This window comes from Lissotriton vulgaris, chromosome 11 (genome assembly GCF_964263255.1).
Source record: "Lissotriton vulgaris chromosome 11, aLisVul1.2, whole genome shotgun sequence".
NCBI lineage: Eukaryota > Metazoa > Chordata > Amphibia > Caudata > Salamandridae > Lissotriton > Lissotriton vulgaris.
Genome location: NC_141699.1, coordinates 345,602,015 through 345,623,066, shown reverse-complemented (window position 1 = coordinate 345,623,066; position 21,052 = coordinate 345,602,015). Strand labels below are relative to the sequence as shown.

Genomic DNA, 21,052 nt, shown 5'->3' with positions numbered 1-21,052 from the left:
GACACATTTTTTGGTGCAAAATGTTTTTGGAAGTTATGTCTCCATTTATTGAAAAATGTGAATAAAATTTATATCATAGGCCAGGTGATTGTAGGACGGTGAACTGTGCAACCGATCCATTGTGTAAATAATATTGTGAATATTTCTATGCCTTTATCTACTCTTTTCTACTAAGCACCTGACATTTTCTATTTTCTTGCACGCCCTCTTTGGGAAACCTAAACGCCTCTTACATAGGCAATGAATTAAAATTGCCCCTGATTTTGTAATTACTGCTGTTGCATTTTGTTTTCTTTGTTGTAAAGATTTAGGACATTGAATGTTTAGGGTTGATCTGAGAGACATACCCCATAACTATGTGGCAACATTGATCATGGATTGATTAATTCAGTTGAGTGAAAGTAATGGTTGAAGACCACTGTATTTCAATAGTGTATAATACCCAGGTCTTTGACTTTTTGGGTCACCCCATTTTGGTTAATGGCAAGGCCTCTTGAAGCAACCTCATAAACTCCCCATTTCGGATGGGTGATACCGACGATGTCATGTAACCTCTCTGGGACCAGAGCTGTCCGAAGTCGTGAACCACACCAAACCCGTACTGGCTGTCAGTGGAAATGGTCATTCGAATTTCGTCTGCTGCTATGCAAGCACGAGTCAAAGCAATGATCTCAGCCAACTGAGCAGAGTATACTACTTCCAGGCATGCAGCTTCGAACTACTCCTGTAATGGTACATACAGCAAAAGCTGCTCTCAAACGACCAACACTGTCTCTTAAACATAAACATCGACAAAGACAATCTCATCAGGGTCAAGCAATGGTTCATCAACAATGTCAGGTCTCGGTTTGGTGCAAAGCTCAGTCACATCAAGACAATCATGGTCCACACAATCTTCATCAAGTGTGTTTGGCAAGGGCATCAATGTCGCAGGATTCAAAACAGAACACCTCTTGAGGGTCACATTCTCCGCAGCAAGTATACCTTGCTCGTAGCGTGTGAGCCTATTATTTGTCAGGTGCTGAGTCTTGGTCCTGGTCATTAACAATTCTACAGAATGTGGAACATAAACCATTAATTGATGACCCATGACAATACTTTCACTCCTTTCAATGCTGACACCCATTGCAGCAACGGATTTGAGACATCTGGGCAACGCTGAAGCTACTGGATCTAAAGCAGCTGAAAAGTAGGTAACTGGTCTATGAACACCTCCATGATCATGGACTAAAACTGCCAATGCACACCCTTCTCGCTCACAACAGAATAGTGAAAAAGGTTTGTTGTAGTCAGGCATCCCCAATGCCGGAGCACGACAAAAGTCCTCTCGCAATTCTTAGAATGCCTTCATGCAGTCATCGTCCCATGGTACCGGATCACTTACATCCTTGTGCGTCAGTTTCTGCAAGGGCTTCGCTTTCAATGAAAAGTTGGCAATCCACTTACAACAGAAGCCAACCATCCATAAGAACATCCTGACTTCTCTCTGAGTAGAAGGCACCATCATTTATTATATTATTTATTTATTATAACACTTATAACGCGCGCTATTACCAGTCGGTGTCCTGGCGCATTCCCATTACTGCCTCCATCCTGTCTGGTGACACCTTCCTCTTGCCTTTTTCCATCTGGTGACCCAAATACTGCTCCTCATTCAAGCAGTATTGTAGCTTATCTGGTGACACTTTATGTCCAATCTCTGACAAATGGTTCAGTAAGGCGATGGTATCAACCCTGCACGCATCCTCAGTTTTTGACACAACAAGGAGGTCGTCAATGTACTGTACGAGAACAGAGTTCTGTGGCAGTACAAGACTCTCAAGTTTCTTTTTCAAGATCTGATTAAAGATCGATGGACTCTCTGTATACCCCTGTGGGATACGACACCATGTTAAATCACGTTTTTCCAGCTTAAATGCAAAAAGAAATTGGCTCTCCTCATGCAATAGAATCGAGAAGAAAGCCTGACAAAGGTCAATCACGGTGAACCATTTCGCTTGACATGGAATCTGAAACAATATTACAGATGGATTCGGTACCACTGGACAGCAGGGAACAACTATGTTGTTTATCCGGCGCAAATCCTGCACAATTCTAAACTTCCCGCTCGGTTTCTGCAACGCCATAATAGGCGAGTTACATGATCCCTTGCTTGATCATGGACTCATCCACAGGTTTTATCCCTGCAATCGTCTCTGGGGTCAAATTATACTGGGGTGTTCTCGGAAAGTCAATGTTCTGCTTAACCTGAATCTTGACAGGCTCAACTCCTTTGATCAAGCCTATGTCCTCACCAGTGAAATCCCACACTTCCTGTGAGACCGAATCTCTCAAATCCAGTGGAAGCTCTTCCACTGTCACGACAGGGTACATCTCGATACACAAATGTTGATTTGCGACCTTAAAAGCAGCATCATCCTCATTGGTTTGCAGTTCCACTCCTTTAGGGGTACAATAGATGCTGTAATTGAGTTTACACAGGAGATCCCTCCCTAGTAAACACACAGGGCTCGAATCACACACCACAAACTGGTGTTGATCTCGAAACGTTCCTATTTTCACAGGTATCGGCTCTGTCAAAGGGCTTGTTATTTTCTTATTTGCAACACCTACAACTTGGATGCTTTATCCCGAGAGGGGTAGGTTGGGGACTACTGCAGATCTTACAGTAGAACGGGTAGCACCAGTATCAACCAGAAAGGTGGTAGGGTGACCAGCAACATCAGCTTCCACAAATGGTCCCCACTGGTCTACCTGCAAGACTGCCCCAAGAGTGCAGTCTTCCTCCCCCCTCAGGCACCGTCATGCCAACGGGTCTAGATAACAGTTGTCACCCTCATCAAAAAGAGGCATCTGCTGGTGAGTCTGAGTCCCTTTCAGGATCTTCGAGGGCAGGGGAACCTGTACTCGCGGAGCCAAAGTCCCCCCGTTTGGTCAACTTTGATCTTGCCACGACTTTGTCACTTCGGGCTCGGGTCCCTGCACTACTTCTTCCACCTGCTGTACCTGATTTCCAGGATTCAAGGGACACTCGCATCTCCAGTGTCTAATCTGATGACACTGATGACACTCAGTGGTCCTTTTCATAGTTGCCAAATCCACCCTTGCCCTAAAATCGTCTGTGCTTCCCTTTGCCTTATTCTGACCATTCTGTTTCCTTCCCAGGGTACATTCTCCTGACTGTACTTGGCCTCCCTTATCAGCATCTTGCATCTGGACCAGCTCAGTTTATCCTTGAGTTTCTTATGCTTCAAATCAATCTCATCACTACAATATCTGGCATACCTCAATATTTCGTCCAGCGGCTTATTCTACCAGCATATTAAATGCTGCTGGATCAGAAGGCAAATCTCAGGTCTCAATCCCAGGACAAACTTCGACACAAACTGTCCCATATCCCTAGGATCCATTACATCCAACCCACAGTACTGCTTGAAGACTTGCAACAACCTTTCGTAGTACTCATGCACTGTCTCCTTTGGCTCCTGAACTGTTCGATCTATTTTCACCCAATCAATGTCCTGTTGTGGTACCTTAGCTTTCAACCACGTAATCACCTGTTCATACTTCTTCATGACAAGAGGTGATGGGCCATTAGTGAGAACCTCCCTGTCCGGTTCAGATGTGGGCCATTCGACTGCATCCTTACAAGCTACCCACAAGTCACTCAGAACAACACAACACCTTTGAAATCTTGACCTCTCAACCTGCTTGTACCATTCAATTGGGCTCTCTCTCCCTTTTGTGAAATCATTTGTGAATGCCGCCAAATCTCCTCTACTCCAAGCCACATGCACATACCCTCTACTAGCTACCTCTCATAAAGGGTAGTTCCCAATTCCTGCTATCCCCCTCCCGGAGGCGGTGGTTCTGCTGCATTTCTCTTAACGCTCTTTTTCTTGGATCATCTTTCTTCCCACTTGTCAAGCCTACTCCATGATCATATCCCTATAATCAGTTCTCTGATGTGGGTCTTCAGTCCAATCACCCTCTTTTCATCCAAATCCTGATCAGTATAATGCAACCGGTGACCACCCTGCAACAGTTTTGTTTTAGACAAATCCACATTGTATCTGTTTGCCAATTCAGTTAATTTCTCATGTGCGGATCTTGCTTTATGAGTCATATCCTGTGCTACAAACAACAACTTGTCTGGCTCAACTTGTTCCACTCTCTCTATAGGCAAGTTCCCTTCAACAATCTTGTAAACTTCTGCTTTCAATCGCATCACATCTAACCTCTTTGCCCTTATTGCTGTCCTAAGGATACCTCGACTAGATGCACCACTCGACTCTCTGAAGTCACTGTCCTGTTCTCTGCACCTATTCACTTCAAAGGTGTCCCTTAAAGCCACTCTATTGTCGGCACTCCTATGATCCCAGTCCTCTCTTGACCGGTCCCCTGAGTCCCTTCAAATGACTCCCATGGCCTCAGATCTGGCCTCAACTCTCCCAGGCATTTTGGTTTGGGCCCTCTCAGAACCATCGGTCCTCTTGACGAATCTGCTGTAGCCGGCAACTGTGTGCTCGACTCTACAGGTTGCGGTGATGGAACCAGCTCATTCACTACACTGTTCCCTCCAAAGCCAGCACTTCCTTCCATTCCTGTCTGTGATGAGCTTCCATTCCTCACCTGCTCTGCGTTGTACACTGGCACTATGGGACCAATAGTAACCGGCACCCAAAGAGCATCCGGTAACCTCTGAGAAGTGACACCTTCAGCGTTCTGCATTTCCCCCATTGAGAGTTTTCCCACTACTCCAGAACACGGTGGAGCTTGTGGTTCACTACTTCCTTCCAACGGAGCTGATCTGTCCCCCTCCAACTCCGGATTGTACGGAGGTGGTCTCTCAGATAACATCCTTTCTAACAAGCTATAATCAGTATCACTGTCTTCATCCTCAACTTTCTTTTTCTGCGCATACCCTGACTTGACCAACAATGGATAAAACTTATCCCCCTCAATCGTCTGTACTCTCCATGTCTTTTCCAATGCGTTCCATCTCGCATCTTGAAACGCCCTGACTGACCTCTTCACTTGCTCCTGTCTCCTGTCCCTGTTTCTCTCGTGTGCCGCCCTAATCCACGCATTTAATGCTTCGAACTGTGTTGATCTAGGCAAAGGTCGCAAAGAATCCATAATCGTTTTTAATTGGTATAACACTTCTAATCTAAAAGTTCCATATCTGGAAAAAGGTCAACTCCTCATTTCCTTCAGTTATCTTACTGCTTTTCGCCGCACCTTCACTCTCCATCAGTTTACATGAAACGCCGTCTTCCACCGGTAATCCAGTGAACGGTCATCACCTGAATTCTATGGGCCGCGGGGAAACTCTTATCCTAATCTAGAACTCCCTTACTTCCAGAGACTAACCGTCCTCTGGCTACCAACTGATGACGCTGGGATTCCCACCTAGATTTTCACCTTACCACTCTGAGGAATCCCCGGTTGACGGGTCTCTTTAGTCTGCATGGAAGTGTGAAGGAAATTCTTTAAATTTTTGACCTTTTTGACAGATTTCCTAAGCCAACGCATTTAATCTGAAGGACCACTAACTCCGAAGAAAAAATTAAAAATGTATTACAAAGCCAAAAACAACTGGACATACAAGCACCTCAGCAAGAGGTTCAAGAAATAAACTGGCACTAATACGAACATAATCCTACGCAGGAGTCTCAGACAACTCAATATAAAGAGCAAAGTTAATTCAAGAAGCATCAGGCATGCGATAACTGTGCCCACTGAAAAAATCGACTGCATCTGTTCCAATGGGAAAGAAAAGATTAGTCTGTTCCTACACTAATTCTAAAGTAACATCCCTACTCAACATACCTCCCAGGCAAGAGAAACATGTGTCAGCTGTGAAGGCTCCCTAAGAAGCACATTCACTTTTCCAGGTAAGCAGCCTAAACTACAGCGCTCATTCTAAGATGCTCCTTAGTTTCCCCTGCCTAGTCCAAACTAAGAACCATGTCTAACTGCAAATCCAATTGGACTCCCTTAGACAGGACCCAGTCTAAACCCAACTGACCCTAGCTTCAATAGCAACCGAACTGACTCTCCACCCTCAGGGCACTTTCCCTAATACAAAATCCCAAAAATAATGGATACGCCCATGACACTCTTCCTTCAGCAGGTGCAGCCCCTTGTACCGCTTGTATTTTTCCAGCATCACACCTTCTTCTTCCAGAAACCGTTGCTGTGTCCTTGGGTCCCAGGCACCTTCTCCACCAAAAGTTGCAACTGCACATTCCTGTAGACTCCCTTCGTCCCTTCTCCTACCAGTCTTACTTCTAAACAATGGCTCATTCTACCTAACGAGCTACATGGCCTTGCACCTGCAAAAGAAATGCATGAGAAACAATTCCCCTGCACGCTCTAAGTTACGATTCAAAATTCAACTGCAAACATGAGCTTCTTTCCCAAGGTATATTTCCAACTCTACAATTCTAGTTATGCTTAGAAAACCACAGTCAGGCCTCTGCTGGCGTTTTCATGTCTCAGGCCTTCACTCTTTTAAATGAATTTCTAACACGACAACATAAGCATTTCATTAATCAATCCTAACATTACATTTCACATTAGCAAACATTATTCTCATGTTAAAACATCACGATTCTTCATAAGCAGCCTACATGTGCAACTTTAATATGGCATGTTCAATCTCAATGCACATTTTACACATAAAGCAATTAATTCTAAGTTACTTAAGGCATTATTCTCTCAACTAAGCACTACATTAATCTTCAAATAATATGAGCATAATTCTACACATTGCAACACTCTTGATTAGTCCTACATTTCTAAAATCACACGTTAATATAATCCTCTAAATATGCGGGTGCTGACTACGGACGGATATGATGCATCCCTACAATTTTTCAAACAACATGGCGCTTTATCACATCAAACACCCCTGTTCGGTGGTGGGAGCAGAAGGCTTGAAATCAGATATCTTGTTAAGGTTAATTTGGGGTCATTTGGCTGAAGTGCCAACCTCGGAAAAGGTGTTTCTTTGCGCAATGTGTCTTCTCTTTGAAATGTGCCAGTAGAGCATTTTGTCTGTATTGCCCGCCAGCCTCCCCCTGCTCACCATTCACGCAGAGCAATGGCTTTTGGAAAGAAGATGCAAACCCTGGGGAGAAGAGGTGAAGCTGGGCGAAAAGACCAGCCTGGCTTTTATTTAAACACATCATGTTGAAAAAAACAAACCACACATCCTTGTTTGAAAGGCACACTCCCATTACCCACCTAGGGAAACGGGCTTTTGTGTTTTTTTTCTTCACAGTGCTGATATGCACATTTAAACCATTAATTCAATGTCTACTGCATGATCCCGTTTCTCTTTTGAGGAGATATGGAAATAGTTAACCTGGTCATCCAACTTTTGAAAGATTTTTGTTCTTATTAATATAACAACTGGGCACGTTTTGTTAATAGTTTGTAATGCAAATGTAGCAATGTTGTTGATTTTTCCATTTTTATATTTTATATTGTGGCTGTTTCACTCTGGCATAGGTCATCGTTGTACAGTCAGGTGCTCCGAAGGATCTGGCATAGGTCATCGTTGTACAGACTGGTGCCCCGAGGAACAAGCATTGGCATAGCCAATAGGTCTTGCTTTTGGGACCTTATAAGTATTTAGTTATGCAGCACAATATATTTAGAGCAACAACATCAACTGTTGCATGGCTAAACACTTATTAGGTCCCAAAGGCGAGACCTATTGGCTATGCCAATGCTTGTTTCATTGAGTGTGGTATTGGATGCACTTCGTGTATAACATGAGTAGTATACCTTTATCTTGTGTTATCAATTTTATAGAAAACCACTTATTTTTCTGAGAACTCATCTGGGACCTCTTCACAAATACCAAAACCACTTCATTATATGGCCACTAGTATGACAGAATCAAACTTCTTGGGAGCAAGAAGGATGCCTAATTCTTTCTGAAAGCTCCATCCTAACCTTGTTTCAAAATAAAACCATCCAAATGCAGTTCACCTTTTGAAAGAAATGTGCAGGTTCAGATATTCCTTCAATTCATACTCAACTCCATTTTTAGGTTTCGCCTGCATAGCGCGCTGTGCTTATAAAATCTCTTGTATGTAATATATTATAAAAAAGTGCTCTTATCAGTTCGCAATGCCGAATTGTTGTGTTAATTCACTTTTGTGTGGAACTTTTATTTTGTTAACTTCACCTGGATACATGCATTTATGATACTTCTACTAAAGCTGTTCACACTGTTTAAGTCCCATTCACTGTCAGGATGCCGGGATAAGCTCTATTTCCATGGAAAAGGCAGGCAGATTTTAACAGCTTGCTTTTCAGGTCTCACCTGAGTTAGCGCATGCGCTGCCCTGCGAGACATTTAGGAGTGGAGTTTTAAAAGTCCGATTACAGCTTTGTGTGGCAAACAATGTGCGGTTACGCGCACAGGCAAGAGCAGAGGCTTCATATGGCTTTCCTCTCGCTCAGCCAATCGCGTGCGCCTCACTTCAATGTCACTCCCCCACCACAGAGCGCGTCTCGTAGCTTGTTATTTTTTTTTCACGTGCGCTTGTTCTTTTAGTTGCTCAGCACCTCGCTGTTTCCCGGCTGCTCTACTTATCTGGCACTCACACTCTTGCTTCTAAGGGCTTAGCCGCTGGCCACCTGCCGGAGGACCCCAAGCGCACACGGCACGATGGGGCCGTGCGCAGCCGCATCAGAAGTCATGCTTTAAAAGAAAATAAAGTGTGTGCACGTTTCAAATACATACCAATAAAAAGTGTGCATGTTTAAAATACATACCACAAGTAAGTAGTGCAACTACATTTTTCTTCTATCAAGTGCCACTATAATATGTTTACAGAGAAAGAAAATCAAGGGGGGGCACAGGTGATGACATTTCTTTCTAAGCAGTCACTTACATTAACCCTGCTTGGGACATTGAAAGGCGCGTTGTATTTTGCATTACAGCCTGCAGAACAAGCGCACGGTCACCACATGGACCGGGCTGGCAGTCGCTATCTACGGGTGACCGAAAAGAATGGTTTACCTAATTCCCTCGCACAGCTGGTGAAGTGCGCGTGGCCTCCAGTTTCAGCAGCTGAGTGCTTGCCGAGCTTGTTTCTTCACTTCCTGCTCAGCGCTGAAATCCTTGCAGGTTTCCGTAAGGCCATCCCCTGCCTGCACTCTGCAGCAGGCACACTACAGGGCTCCCCGCCCAGCCCTGCCCCACGTGCAGGCTCGGAGCACATGACTTCTTGAATGAACACGCTTGTGCCTGCAGGCAGGCATTCAAAGGCTGGGAATATTTAACGAGTATATTACTTCAGAGAAGGGCAGGCAAACAAGAACCCAGTTATTAATTAATGAAAACTTTTATACAGCACAGTGAAGCAATCCTTTAGGAGCGGCGTTTGCAGAGAAGGTGAGCTGAATTTCCAAGGTGAAAGGCTAATAATATCCTTTGGTTCGCTTGTGTGGAACCAGAGGGGCCCACCTTAAATTCAGATTGTGTGGACGAGCCACACCTCATAGTATCTGGAACTTCATCTCCTGGACATCTTGTTGGGACACTTCGAAAAAAATAAAATAATCCACACTAGCTATGAAAACCACTGGGGGGTAGACCGAAGCAGCAGTTCATTTTAACATGTGTGCCCCACTAGGAGCATGGCGCTGAGAGCAGAGTGGTACAGTTTGTCTCCCTGTCAGAGCGTTAGCTTTCAGAATTAACAAAGCGTTGCTTTGAGTTCATAAGCTCCAACCCGACTGCTCCCAGGGTATGCAGCGGACTATATGGTTCATTGTTTGCGCCATCCTGGTTAAGATAATCTTGTTGTTTGTAAGGCATGGAGAGAAGCATGCCAGCAAATAAAAGTTGCTCCATACGTATGAGCAGTTGGGGCTGGTGGGAGCAGTGAGAAGTTGCAAGACTCTCATGCATCGCCAATAAGAGCGGTGTTCAGTGCTTTCATTTAGTTTATACTTTTTCCCCATCTTTACGGAGCCCAGCTGCAAAGAAATTATAGCTGTAGCTCTATTGTTTTTCCTAGCACGGTCTTCTGCCCTTCGCATAAAGATATGCCTTGTAGGGTCTATGTGGGCTTTAGTGACGTAATCTTGCCTTTTCAAATGGTGCTCCAGCAGCCGGTCACCCGTACTCAAAGTACTGAGAAGCACCTATCAAAACAAGCATTGGCATAGCCAATAGGTCTCGCCTTGGGGGACCTTGTAAGTGTTTAGCCATGCAACGGTTAATGTTGTTGCACCAAGGATATTGTGCTGCATAACTAAATACTTATAAGGTCCCAAAAGCGAGACCTATTGGCTATGCCAATGCTTGTTATTACTTAGTTGTGTAAAGCATATACTTAATCCTTGGAACTTTTGTGGCATTTCCTATCCATGCCTCAATACCTTTCTTTGCACTTTGTAAACATTATCAAATTCATTTTCTCAACTTAATCTATTTGGTCATTATGTTCAAATTCTAAAAGTTGTAATAAACATTGCACGTTGAAAATAAAGTTAATATACAAGAGCTATGCTATATTTTACTACTAAATAGGCAGCCCTAAGTGCAGTTACCTTGCAGACAACAGGATCATGATATGAATGGTGCAGCAGGTGCTGTAGCACCGGGCCCAAACATTGTCAGAACTCCTATAAACACATAATATTGCTATATTTGACTACTAAACTGGCAGTCACTATTGCAGTAACCTTGCAGTTAAAAGGGACTTGATTTTAATGTTGTAGCAAGGGCAGTGGCACTGGGACCAAAAGCTCTAGGGACCCCACTAAACCCAGATTAGTGCTAATATTTAAAACAAAATAGGCAGTCATAAGAGCAGTTAACTTGCAGACAACAGGGTCATGATTTCCATGGTGCAGCAGGTGCAGTGGCACCAGGACCAAAAGTTGTCAGAGCCCTTCTAAATACCAAATATTGCTATATTTTACAACTAACAGACAGTCATAAATGCAGTTATCTAGCAGGCACAAGGGTCATTATTTCAATAGTTCAGCAGCACTGGGATCAAATGCTCCAGGCACTGGACTAAACACCAAATATTGCTATATTTGATTCCTAAACAGGCAGCCGCAAATGCAGTTACCTTCCAGACTACAGGGTCATGATTTGAATGTTACAGCAGGTGCAGTAGCACCAGGGCCAAAAATTGTCAGAACTCCACTAAATGCATACTTTTGCTATATTTGGCTACTAAACAAGCAGTCACAATTGCAGTTACCCTGCATTAAAAAGGGAATCGATTTTAATGGTGCAGAAGGTGAAGTGGCATTGAGCCAAAAACTCTAGGGACCCCACTAAACCCTGATTATTGCTAAATTTCAATACTAAACAAGACAGTCACAAGTGCTTTTATCTAGCAGGCAATAGGGTCATGATGTGAATTGTGCAGCAGGTGCAGTGGCACCAGGACCAAAAGCTCTAGGCAACCCAGTAAACACCTAATATTGCTATATTTTTCTTTTAAACAGGTAGTCACAAGTTCAGTTACCTTTTAGACAACATGGTCATGATTTGAATGGTTCAGCAGGTGCAGTGGCACAGGGGCCAAAAGATCTAGGGGTTTCACTAAATGCAGAATATTGCTAACCGTTACTACTAAACAGGCAGCCACAAGTGAGTTATCCAACAGGCACTACGCCCATGGTTTCTCTTTTGTTTTGTTTACACATTTCGAATTTTAGTCATCCTAAGGAAACTTAATAAATAAAAGAAAACAGTTACAAATACTGTGTCTACTTTTTTATCTAAGCATTGGCCAATAAACAAAGTATTACTGCACATTTAAGTTTAAGAAAGTACATTAGAAGGATAAAGACTTTTTTTCTTCAGAAACCTTTCATCATAAATTATTCAGCCTATTCTCTTACAACATAAAGTTATGAAACATACTTTAAAAAAGTGATGGCCCCAATTAGGAGAGGCATGTATCATCACACATTTAAAGATAACCAATACAAGTAATGTTGTCTTGACAAAAAGCTCTAATTAACAGTAGTAGAAAGACAACGTTAACAAAATCAGATCTGGATGCATAGGGCTGTAGATTTACGAGGTATTGGCGTGCAGGGCTCGGTCAGTACTTATGTTATGATGTCACAGAGGCAGCAGCAACAGACCGCTGTCCAGCAGGCGGTTAGACAGGCTGCTCCTGCGGCGTCATCTCTTCTGCGCTCTTCTACAACATATACTGTGTTTTTGGGAGGCTGTCCATACCCTGGTCCTGGAGGATAACCGTATTGAGGATATCCTTGATAGTTCGGCTGACCTCCGTAGCCAGGTCCTGGAGGATAACCAGGTCCCCCTTGTCCAGGTGGGTAACCAGGGTATGCATTAGGGACTGGACCACCTGGCTGGTTTGTATATGGCGGGTATGGTGCAGATGGGCCAGGACCCGTATAAGGCGGTGGATTTCTGTAGCTCATGGGGAATTAAAACTGTTTTCACCCAGACAGCAGGTTCTTTTTTTTCTCTTTGGCTCCTATGGCTGCTGCTGCTCCTTCCCAGCTCCAGACATTCTGCTCAATGAAGCCCGATGCAGCTGTCTTCGGAATCAGCAGGCGCTGACGTCACAGACTCCGAGGTTCCAACGTCACCTGATCACGCGTAACCAGGGAGGCGCTGAGGCTGCGTGCGAGAGCCTTGGAGTGCCAGGGATCTCTGGGACACGACACGAGATGAAGGCGAGGTAGAAGCCAGGGTCCTTCTGACACACTCTTCCTAGGGGCCCTTGGACCATTGTCTCAATGTTGCTGCAGGTGCAGTGGAACCGAGCCAAAAGTTGTCAGAACTCCTCTAAACACCAAATATTGCTATATTAACTACTAAATAAGCAGTCACAAGTGTAGTTACCTTGCAGGCAGCAGGGTCATGATTTCAATGGTGCAGCAGGTGCAGTGACACCGGGGACCAAAGCAGTAGGAACTCCTCTAAACGCCAAATATTGCAATAGTTTACTACTAAACAGGCAGTCACTGATAGTTATCTTGCGAGCACTCTGGCATTATTTGAATGGTGCAGCAGGGGCCATGGAACTGGGCCCAAAGTTGTCAGAACTCCTCTAAATACATAATATTACAATTATATCAATTAAGTCTGTTTCATTTCATTTTTAACATTTTTGCTATTACTTACTGGCACTATACCCCTAGTAACAGCACAATGTACTGCCTTTTTGTACATAAACAAGTCATAACACTTTAACAGACTTTCTGTAACTTAAATTGTACAACTACTCAGTAAGCTACAAATTAAAACATAAAACAGCTTCTTATTAACCGCAGTGGCGAAACCTAATGCAATTACCAATGCTTGTTTTTAATTGTCTTAAAACATTGCAGCCAGTTAAGGTATAGGTAGAGCAGTAATGAGCCAAAAATGTGAGGGTCCACTCACCTGATTTGCCAGCGAAAAGAGCCCCCCTCAACACACAACTTTGAATAAATTAGTGTTGAAGGGTTACATCCAAGAGAAAAGGGTTTTTTGATGAGAGATGTAGACAGATGGATGAACTAGTCTCAGATGTCTGTCCCTCAGATTCTGGGATGCAATGCTGGGGTTCTTCTCTGGGTTCTCAGACTGCTCAGCTAGGAGGCCTGCCTTCTATCTTGTTCTTAGTGTTGCACTTTGGAGATTGTTTCCTCCATGTGTGCATAACAGTCAGTGCCAACATCATATATATATATATATATATATATATATATATATATATATATATATATATATATATATATATATATATATATATATATATATATATATATATATATATGTGTGTGTGTGTGTGTATGTGTGTATATATATCTATATCTATATCTATATATCTAGATAGATAATAGATATATATATATATATATATATGTATATATATATATATATATATATATATATATATATATATATATATATATATATATAGATAGATATATATATATATAGATAGATAGATTAATGTATTGCCAAAAATTTCTTTCGCCAGACAAGAGAAAAAGTGGGCACTGCAGACAAGGTATAGAATTTTAAGTACTTTATTGCAGCATGTCCGTCCTGACGTGTTTCAGATGATTCCAGCCTTTCTCAAAGTTACACAGACCAATGGCAAAAGCGATCTTTAAAATTCCCCATCATGGATATGGATACCATACTTTCGTATTTATCTTCACCCTTTACTCACAGCCATGATTTATATTCCACAGGTCAATTTCTTGGGGTTAGATTACCTTATATATTTTTTTGTTTATTGTTTTATTTTTAAACAAAAAGTTTTTTTAACTCTTTCCTAAATATATGTATACATGCAATTATGTTAAATTCATTGTGCATGGTACTTTGACATGGGAAATCAGAGGTCAGCGAAGAAACTTGATCTTGGGCCAGTGCCCATATTTGATACTGTCTGATACATTCATCTATTGATGTACAAATCTTCTAGATATCCCTTCAAGGCACCCTGATAACAACTCTCCCTTTCACCCCCCCCCCACAGTATATAGATAAATATAAATACATATGAATAAATTCAGATGCATACATAAATCTATATCCAATAAATTATCTAAAGGTACAACCATACTTATAAACAAGAATAAATAGGCACAACCACATATATATATATAGAGATATTCAACTGTGTAGGAAAAATTCCAAATACCAGAGCATAAATACTCATTATATACATCAAATTGTACCATAATTTATATTTTTATCATAAACTAGCTTACCCGTCGCGCGTTGCTGCGATCTCAGAAGAAAGGAAATTTAAGGAAGCTTGTTATGATAACTTTTAATTTGCATTGTGTCATTTTTATTGAAACTTATTCATTTTAATATGGAAAATATTGTAAAGTGTTGTTTTAATTCTGTTTATTTATTCGAGTGCTTGTGGATACACGGTATTTTTTGTTTTTCCGTCTGGTGCGTACACGAATAAATCAGAAGGTTTTCCGACGCGTGAGCTGGCCACATACAGTTGCCATGTGAGAAGCACGGATTCTCCAAATCTAGTCCACACACTTGCAGCGATTGTCCTTGTGCTTTGTTGATGGTCACTGCAAAAGCGAGTTGCACCGGAAACTGTAAACGTTCAGTATTGGAAAGATTAAGAGGGCCCTGGGGGGGGTCGGGGGGGCCGATATTTAACACATTTTTTAATTTATTTTTTATTTTGCCAGAAACCTTCGTGGAAGTGTACTCAACAACTTTTAACAAATTTTTCTTTTTTGCCAGAAACCTTCGCAGGAGTGTACTTAACAACTTCCCAAAGTTTCATGCCGATCGGATGAATGGTGTAGTAATGCATAAAGGACAAACAGGCATACTTTCGTTTTTATATATATAGATACCCATATACAAAATATCAATAAATAAACATAAATCTGGTGGGGGAAGCTACACATGGGAGACAATCTCTTTAATTCATAAAATCCAAGAAAAGGGTCTTATAACCAGTCACATTGTTTGTAGGGAAGCACATTCATTCCTGCCTCACAATGTCACATCAAATTATTTGTAGTCAACCTAAATGAATTTCCATGTCCTCAACTCTGTTCAAACCAGCATGACATTTTATATGAAGGTCTAGGATATATCTAGATTCCAAATGATTAATCACCCTGTTTCTTCCTCTTACATTGTTGGAAACCCTGTCTACTGCAAAGTAATTCAGCAACCCTGGATCACTTTTGTGTTGATCATAAAAACGTCTTGCTACTGAATAACTGAAATCATGATTCCTAAATGTGCTCTGATGTTCCAATATGCGCTTCTTCAGTGGGAAGATAGTAGTAATGTATGACATTGTTCTGCATTCTGTCCATCAATTGTGGTTTTTGCAAGATAGTAGTGCCTACATACATTAGGGAACATGGGCAAGACAACAAATACACACAGTGATCTGTATTGCAGTTGGAGAATCCATATAGATAGAATGAAGGAATTCTGGGGTGTCCAGATCTTAAAAAATTGTATTCATACTGATTTAAAATAGTTTCTCCATATCAATATTTTAGCCTAGATTGAAAAGTGCTCACACAAATCGTATATTCTTCCACAGAAATCACCTCATAACAATTACTATCTCCCAGTTGTCTCATTGCTTCCTGCCCATACATATCAATTCAATTCAATTCAATAAGCTTTATTCGGTTGAAATAAAAACGACCATACAAGCACATATTAAAACATGATTAAACCTATACAATTCATTATATAAATGGAGTACATTCTTGACTGTTGGTGCACTTTTAAAACATCATACTTTTCCTTAAATTAATTGATCTTAAAATATAAATCGCAGTATAAAAACAAATATCAGGCTCTTGCATGGTAAACAGCAGACTCATAGCAGCATTCGTAGTTAAAGTGCGGTACTTTTTAAACAAAGGTTTACGGAAAGCTATACGGAGGTTCAAATACAAGTCACATATAAGGAGAAAGTGCGAAGTGCTCTGTTTAGTATGTCCATCACATGGGGAAGTAGGATACTTTTTAACACAAGGAAATGCTACCAAATGGTGGACAAGGCCTAATCTCATTCTTGTGTTTCTGCCTAGTTGTTGTAGACATACTCTAGGTGGCAGTGCAGTGCAGCGCTGGATTACGAGGAGAGGCGAGCGAGGCGAGCGAGAGCCAGCAAGAAGAGGCAGCTGCCGCCGTTGCCGCCTGAGGACGCCCGGCCCCCCTCTCCCCTGGGATCTAGGACCTAGGACCGGGAGAGAGTCGGCAAATCGCGGCAAATCGCGGTAGAGACCCGGACCCGGTTTTCCACACGGCCAGCACCCAGAGAACCGGTGCTACTGCCCCCATCACAACACAGGCAGCCTGTGAGAGTCTGCGAGCAGAGGTGTGTGCTGCGATCCGGAGGAGGTGGGGTGCCGAGGGGCCGAGGAGCAGTCTCGAGTGGAGGACAAGCAGCGGCCGCGGGGGCAGTAAGAACGGTCCACCTGCGAGTCTCTTCCTCCCCCTGCCAGTTGTTTACAACCTCATACTCCCTGCCTAATTCACTGCAGTCCCAGTTTACAGTTTGCAGCTCACAGATTCCAGCTCACAGTTTGCAGGTCGGAGAGAGCCAGCCCGCCCGCCCGCTGACGAGCCCAGCAGGAGCGAGGTGCAAGGTGCGCCGGTGGCTTGCTCTGCCATGATGGCCGGGACGGCAGGGGCCAGCTGAGTCACAGAAGTCGAGGTGCTTGCCAAGGGGCTTGCCTGCCTGCCCGAAGTGCTCGCCCACCCGTGTTCAGCGTTAACTGTTCGTCCGCCTTCTCCCGCCAGCCTTCACCCGGCAGCCTCACCCTGTGCCTGGACCAGCGGCGGTAACGAGCTGCCCAGCGGATAACCAGTGGCTGCGGCAAGAAATCACAAGGAAGCCAGCAGCCAAAGCAGAACTACAGAACCACAGAAACCACCCTGCACCACCCCGGGCCAGGGGGTTGGCTCACCGGGGGCCACGGTTTGGAGAGGGTGAGAACCAGGTGAGACAGTCTCATCGCTAGCACGGAAGCTGTTGCTCCCAGGTCTGCAGAGAAAGAATCCAGCAGGCTCCGGGCCCCCCAAAGTGTTGAGCTCCGAGCCACAAGCCCCAAAAGCACTGTTTTCTCTCTGCTCAGAGCCCCCTTAAGCGAGCGAGCCACACCCGCAGCGGTAATTAGGGGGGCAAGGTGGGGAGCTGGGGTTGTGTGCTCCGTGAAGGAGAAGGGGAAGGAGGAAGGAGGCGAGGAGAGAGGCGTGGGCGTCTGGGCCAGCGGTACAGGTCCCACCACAGTTTGCTCGCAGTAGTGGTGGCACGGCCAAGACCGTCTGGGTTGAAAGCAGGGGCCCAAGCAAACACCTCAAATCCCCCTGCCCACCAATCCATCAACCTGCTACTTAGCCCTTAGAGCAATCTTGTCAGCCTATTGGAATATAAAAACGCTCTAAGGCCAAACAATAAAGGGAGCGCAATGAGATCTGGCTTGATCAGGCAACAACCAAAACCCAACTCTACATTGAGATCGCGGAAAAGAAAACTGGGGAAACCTGAGTCAACATCTCCAACAAACTCAAATAACCCCAAGGAACTTGATTCAAGTACAAGTAACAAAAACATAAATAACACAGAGGCCTCACCCCTTACAGTAATGGAAACACCAAATCCACCCACAACTCAACCGCTAAACAAAAATGAACAAGTCAAGATCCTTGCTGCTCCACCCTCCCTCATTACTGCCTTCCAGCTACCACAACAGTCACAAAGACTTGTACAGCCTGTACTATCTTCGGTACCTCCAGTAAAAAAACTTGCACTAACGGATCCAGTTAATCTTGTAACGATTGACGGAACACCAGCAATGAAAAGGATATGTTCGCATCAACCCAAGATTTATACTAAGTTCTCCTTTCTTAAAGACCCTGGAACAGCTATATTCTCTATGACTGGGAACATTAGAGGTCTTCAATCTCCGCTTTTAAGAGACGAGCGCGACTTTAGTCGCACGATTAGCAGCCAAGTAGGCTTTTCCAGCCCAGCGGAAATTTCGCGTCCACCCACTCCAGAGGTTAGCGACTGTCATCTTTACACCAACTTCGCCCAAAGCAAGAAGAGCGGCAGCATCCACCCTCCAGGTAGATCACGAATCAACCAACTCCAATACTTGGGAACTGGCGTTTGCCAGTAAAGCTTCCAAAAAAGACTGGAGCACACCAACTGAGGCCAAGTCTCAAGATTTAGTGGTCGACCCAGATCCAGTACAGCAGGGTGAGATCCACCCTAGTAAGATCAGCCCCCGTCATTTCGGTAAACAAGACACGACAATGGAAATCAAGGCTTTGATACACAAAGAGGAAGAAAGGGAAGATCTACCACCGCCCCCATTAGTTAGCAGTTCTCCAAACTCAACAAAAGAAACTAGAGACATTCGAGCAAAACCTTCATCAGTAATTGAAGAGCAACAAAGTGGTCTCAAACTATCATCAATGCTAAACACCTCACCGACTCCAAGTCACACCAGTCAAACCTCAGTAGTATCACTGAACAAATAACGGCGACCAACAAGCCTGCAGTGCAAGGGGCCGTCCAGGGCGGCACTTTACTACTGAACAATGATTCCCTGCTCACCAAGAACTTTCCAGACAATGACAATGACATGTCCTCCATAGCAGCACAGGAGTGGGAAGAACTAGTGGCTACCTATAACCGTCAGCCATCTGAAGGGAAGCCCACTGCCGACGCCTTACCAAGTCCCGAGAGAAGTTACAGCCCAGGAAAAACAGTTCCCGAATCAATTTGGGTGACAATCTTAAACACACTGCAACACTCGGCTACGGCCCTGGACTTCCAATCTCAAAAAATGGACATACAGCTTTGTGTTTTGCAGACAATGGCGGATTCAATTTCAGGAATTGACTGGAAAATCTCGGAACTAAATGGCCTCATAAGGAGGGGTCAAGATGCCGTCCTTGCGGCCCAACCAACTTTATTACAACCACTACCTTGTGACCCAATTTTAGACAAACTATCATCTTTACCTACGATGTTGGGGGCACTAATAAGTGACCTAAAATCAGTAGTTCTACCAACCCAAACCTCGCAAACTTCCGATCCGCCCCCAGATGTCCCAACAACACCAACGAGCTCATTGACCGAGCACCCAATTGAGCAGAGGTCAGATATCATTGTATCTTCAACCGAAACATTAACATCCAGACCATTGGCAACTGAGCTAACCACCACGTCTACGACTACAGTCGCATCTTTCTCAATAAACGCTCAGGAAACCTCTAAGACTCGTAGAAAGAACAAAAGGAAAGGAAGGAATTGGGCCCCAAGAAGCTCAAGTAAGAAGATAGAAATATATTCTAACTCCTCTCCTCTAGCAGCAACTGTCACTGGGTCTCCGACAGCCGATGAAGTACAATCTCCTCAGTGTAAGCCCTCTGATACTGCACCTTCAGCATCCCCATCGGCACATTCAAAATTGACAAGTATTGCTACTAAGAAACCTGCACAAAAAAAACTCAAGCAGAAAACTTTACAATTCACAAAAACTCAGGCGGCACAAAACTCTATTAACATCGAACCAGCACCATCTGAGCTTGCTCCAACAAGAGGAAGAGTGGACACTGCCACGGCTTTCTATATGGAGTCCTCTCCACATTTGACACCTACACCGACTACTATCATCAGGAACTTGCAGATAGCCACCAATCAATGTGAGCAGTTAAATGCCTCAGTCACAGCAGGCCCAAGCAACCCTTCTCAACCAATTCAACAGGATGACCAGAGACCACCGCCGGATCCGACCAAACCACAGTTTTTGAACAGTTCAACATCAATCCTTTTCATTCCAGAATACACATCCCGCGGCAGAAGAGATATACTGAATAGGGCAAACATACTAAGGCTCATGCACTCAGTAACAAATTTATCAAACATCAGTTCATCTGATCTCTTGGCAATAGAGTTCCAGTAAAACACCGATCCTCATCGCCCAGACATTACAAAAGTAACTTGGCACTCACTTGAGACAGCACATAAAATCATGGAAGAAATAGAGACGTTTCAGCAATGGGGGATAGAGCTGAAACTCGAAGAAAGACCTCGCTACCCTACTCCTTTCCTTCCTCCAGCCAGACCTCCAGTACAAAAAAGTACCATCTCAATATTAAAAGGAGCGAGAAGCAGCTCGCCCGGGTCGTGCCCCCGAGATTTAATAAACCCCAACGTCTGGAACTCGATTTGACGCACATTCGCAAGTTCAACTGTCAACAACTGACAGAAAGGGAAAGAATTCACCAATCCATCGGAAGGATATATGGACATTAGAATTTGCTCCTGGAACATCAATGGTTTGGCGAGCAAAAGAAATGATCCTGAATTTCTAGAATACTTGACTACATTCGATCTTATCCTGCTCCAAGAGACTTGGGAAGAAAAGGCATTTGAGCTCCAAGGGTTCACGTCCTGCTGTATTCCGGCACATAAAAATTCAACTTTTGGCCGAAGATCAGGCGGACTGATGCTTTTTGCATCAATATCGACAATAGGCGAAATTGAGG

The 21,052-nt window shown here is 43.7% G+C and overlaps 1 protein-coding gene across 1 annotated transcript; it reads right to left on the bottom strand.

Moving 5' to 3' along the window:
- Positions 1-12,108: 12,108 nt before the first annotated feature.
- LOC147679741 (cysteine-rich transmembrane module-containing protein 1-like) lies at positions 12,109-12,450 on the bottom strand. Its single transcript, XM_086944748.1, has one exon. It carries the CDS (start codon positions 12,448-12,450, stop codon positions 12,109-12,111), a length of 342 nt encoding a protein of 113 aa, XP_086800874.1.
- Positions 12,451-21,052: the final 8,602 nt, after the last annotated feature.

Bases quoted from the DNA above. Each gene is read 5' to 3' on its own strand.
- LOC147679741 (XM_086944748.1), bottom strand. From the start codon at position 12,450: ATGAGCTACAGAAATCCACCGCCTTATACGGGTCCTGGCCCATCTGCA.